General features: G+C 37.5%; 1 protein-coding gene across 1 annotated transcript; it reads left to right on the forward strand.

The window, feature by feature from the left end:
- The first annotated feature begins 2,294 nt into the window (after nt 1-2,294).
- LOC136172222 (small integral membrane protein 20-like) lies at nt 2,295-3,080 on the forward strand. Its single transcript, XM_065941412.1, has one exon. It carries the CDS (start codon nt 2,355-2,357, stop codon nt 2,556-2,558), a length of 204 nt encoding a protein of 67 aa, XP_065797484.1. The 5' UTR covers nt 2,295-2,354; the 3' UTR covers nt 2,559-3,080.
- The last annotated feature ends 505 nt before the right edge of the window (nt 3,081-3,585 follow it).

The following is a 3,585-nucleotide window of genomic DNA, read 5'->3' on the forward strand; positions in this document are numbered from 1 at the left end:
TTGTTGCCTCAGAGTCTGATATTGAGTCCAAAAGCTAAAGAAATCTCAAATAACTTCAAATCAATCAACAATATAGAAAATGACCTAGAGTAAATCTAAAAATCTCAGAGTAATTGGTAAATGTCAGCCAGGAATTGCAAAGGAAATCTCACCTGTTCAAAGCAACCTTGCTTTAAAAAAATAAAACAAACAAGCAAAAAAACAAATATATCAGTAAGCTTATTCAGAGCATACACCCTGTAGCTCAGAAGATAAAGAATCTGCCAGCAATGCAGGAGACCCAGGTTTGATCCCTAGGTTAGGAAGATCTCTGGAGAAGGGAATGGCAACCTACTCCAGTATTCTTGCTTGGAGAACCCCATGGATGGAAGAGTCTGGTGGACCTGCATGGACTCATGGGGTCACAAAGAGTCAGACACAACTGAGCAACTGACACTGTTACCACTACTACAATTCAGAAACAGAGAAAAATACCTATTAAAAATTCAATAGGCAGAGAAGTATTGATTATTAAAGTCTTGTTAAAATAAAAGAAATCATGAACACTGAAGAAAACAGGAGAAAGAGAAGAAAATTTCTGGCAACTTCATTTTGCAATCTAGCAAAAAAAAGTCCTTTAAGCCAGAGGACTGTAATATTCCTATCCATTGTGGAATCCTGAATCAAGTTTCTAGCCTCAAGAACCAGAAATAAGTGACAATATGGTCAATTTGTGTAATCGGCCAGTGCAGAGACCAGTCAACGCTGAAGGAAAATCATCGTGGGAAGCTTATTATGCCCAATTTAAAATAATAAGCCAAATGAACCATCGGACTGAGGAACAGAAAGCACCATTTCTTGCTGCCAGTCTAAAGGGAAGTACTATTATTGTGCTAAGCAATTTGTCAGAAAAAGACAGAAAGAGCTCTCTAGTATTATTAGCGCATTAACCAGACTTTTTATAGTTGGACACAAGGCAGGATTGGCCAGAGTGAAATTCAAGAATTCTATTAGAAAAAGTGGTTAGTCACTAACCAGATCGACTTGAGATACTGAAGGATGATTGCATTGAATCTACCCAGATGCCCTGAGGACCTGAATAGTATCCGAACTTCATTTTCTGAAGCATTTTATATGACGTCAAGTGGAAATAAAGCTATATTATTTTTATTTTAAATCCAATATTATAAGCACTCAGTAAAAGGCTTATTATTTAGTAATCTTCCTGATAAATCTTCAGAGAAAATATTGCTTAAAGTAAAATGAGTAAAATAGTAAGATTAGAGACATCAAAGATTTATGCTAATGCAAATGTTGGCCAAGATCAACGTGCTTCAATGGTTCTTAAACATTACCCTTAGAAGAATCACCTGGAAAGCTTTTAAAAAATATAGATTCTCCTGCCCAATCTGTGAAGATTTGTGACTCAGTAGTTCTGTGATGAGGCCTGGAAATTTGTAATTAACCATCCTTTCTGGTAATCCTGGTGCATGTCAGAGTTTGAGAGTCACATTCCTATTCATATAGCAGTGACACAGTAACTTTATGCAGTTTTTTGTACTAAAAGTGTTCAATATTTTCCATGGAAAATATAATAATATATTTTATTGACATGATGATAAAAAAATGAAAAAATAACATAATCAAAAAGATACATGACCTCCAAAAAAGCAATTTCATGGAAAAACATTAAACAAGAATTGAATAAGTAGAATACATGCCACATTGCTAATTGGAGAGATATAATATTATAAAAATCTTTTGTGGGGTGGAGCAGGTCCAGCAGACTTACAGACATGTGAGGCAGAAAACAAAGCTTATCGTTGAATTCTACTGAGATTTTGTTTGTCACAAAGTAATAGTTAATAATATACCCTTCTACTTTAAAAAATTACACACAGCTTTTCAAATACATGGCTGAATTCTCAAGTAAGGGAATTTCAAGGGGCCACAAGTGAGAAGAAAATAAAACTCAAGTAGCAGATGCAAGTTGTACACTTAACCTTGATGCTCTTCCCTATAAATATGTTATGTGTATGTGCAAAGTTGCTTCAGTTGTGTCTGACTCTGTGCGACCCTATGGACTATAGCTGCCAGGCTCCTTTGTCCATGGGATTCTTCAGGCAAGAAGACTTGAGTGGGTTGCCGTGCCCTTCTCCGTGGGATCTTCCCGACCTAGGAATTGAGCCCACTTCTCTTACATCTTCTGCATTGGCGGAGGTGGGGCGGGGGGTGGGGTGTCTATACTATTAGCGCCACCTGGGAAGCCCACATAAATATGGTATACTTCAATTTAAAAGTATATCAAGGCCGGCGGGAGCCAGGTTTGGAGAGTCCCGGGCACTCGAAGAATCCGAGTAGCCCCTGCAGGAGCCATGTCCCGGAACCTGCGCACTGCTCTCATTTTCTGTGATTTCATCTCCCTGATCGGCGCCGCCTTCTACTCCATCTGCTTCCGGCCCTTAATGCAGCTGGAGGAGTACAAGAAGGAACAAGCCATTAATCGAGCTGGTATTGTTCAAGAAGACGTGCAGCCACCAGGGTTGAAAGTGTGGTCGGATCCATTTGACCGGAAATGAGAAGATAAACACCACCTCTAATGATGCAAGTAGACAGAGACTTCATGCTTTCAGTTCTGCAGCAAGTGAATAAGTCACCTGGCTAGAGAACAGTGGCTGGAGCAGAAAACTCTAGAAGGCCATAAAGAGTCCTGTGCATGAGGATTACGTCCCTTCTTAAAAGAGCCCTGGACCAAATCATACTATTAGGAGAGTTTTCATGATTTGGTTTCTTTTCTGAAAATGAAGCTGTCTCACTCAGCTGGGCTTGAAGGCTATCTACATATTATTCAGTCTCTACCTCTTAGCCAGCCTCGCTGTGATATGAATACAAGCAACCAGTAGACTGGGAAAGATCTTAGACTGTTTACCATCCTCCAAATAGGAAATTTCAGGGGGAAACTACCATATTGAGCAGCCTCATAGGGCTCTTTGAAAATGTTAAAGTTGATAAAACTCTTTGAGGACAAGGTCCATTGTACTCTTTAGGAATAAATAGTTCAACTCAACTATCTCATTAGGAAGGTTGCTGCATGTTGAGAAATAAATAAATTTGAAGCAAACTAAATGGGTCTGCATGCCTATTAGAAATCATTGTTGAATTGACTGAAGTGAAAATGATTTTTAAATCATTTAAATGATTATTAAAATGATTTCTCTTACTTCAAAAAAACAAAAAGTATATCAAAGGTCATAAATTTCAAAGTCACTACAAAAAGTTAAACTAGCTGTTTAAAATGTACTTAACAGAAAAGTAAATTCAGACAAAATTATACCAAATAAAGACTCAATCCTATTCCTACCCATCAAAGAAAAAGAAAAATTATCCCAACTTATTTTATAAGTCTACTATCACTTTAGTACCAAAAGTAGATAAGGATGGTATGATATGGGAAATTTATGTCTGTCTCACTGATTAACATAGATAGGAAAATCTGAATAAAATTGTGGCATACTAAATGAGGGAGGTGGGTGGGGGAGAAGGATACTATGAACTACTGTAGTTTATCCTGAAAAAATGCAAACATGATTTTACATTTGAAAATCT

This window comes from Muntiacus reevesi, chromosome 7, assembly GCF_963930625.1.
Source record: "Muntiacus reevesi chromosome 7, mMunRee1.1, whole genome shotgun sequence".
NCBI classification, from domain to species: Eukaryota; Metazoa; Chordata; class Mammalia; order Artiodactyla; family Cervidae; genus Muntiacus; species Muntiacus reevesi.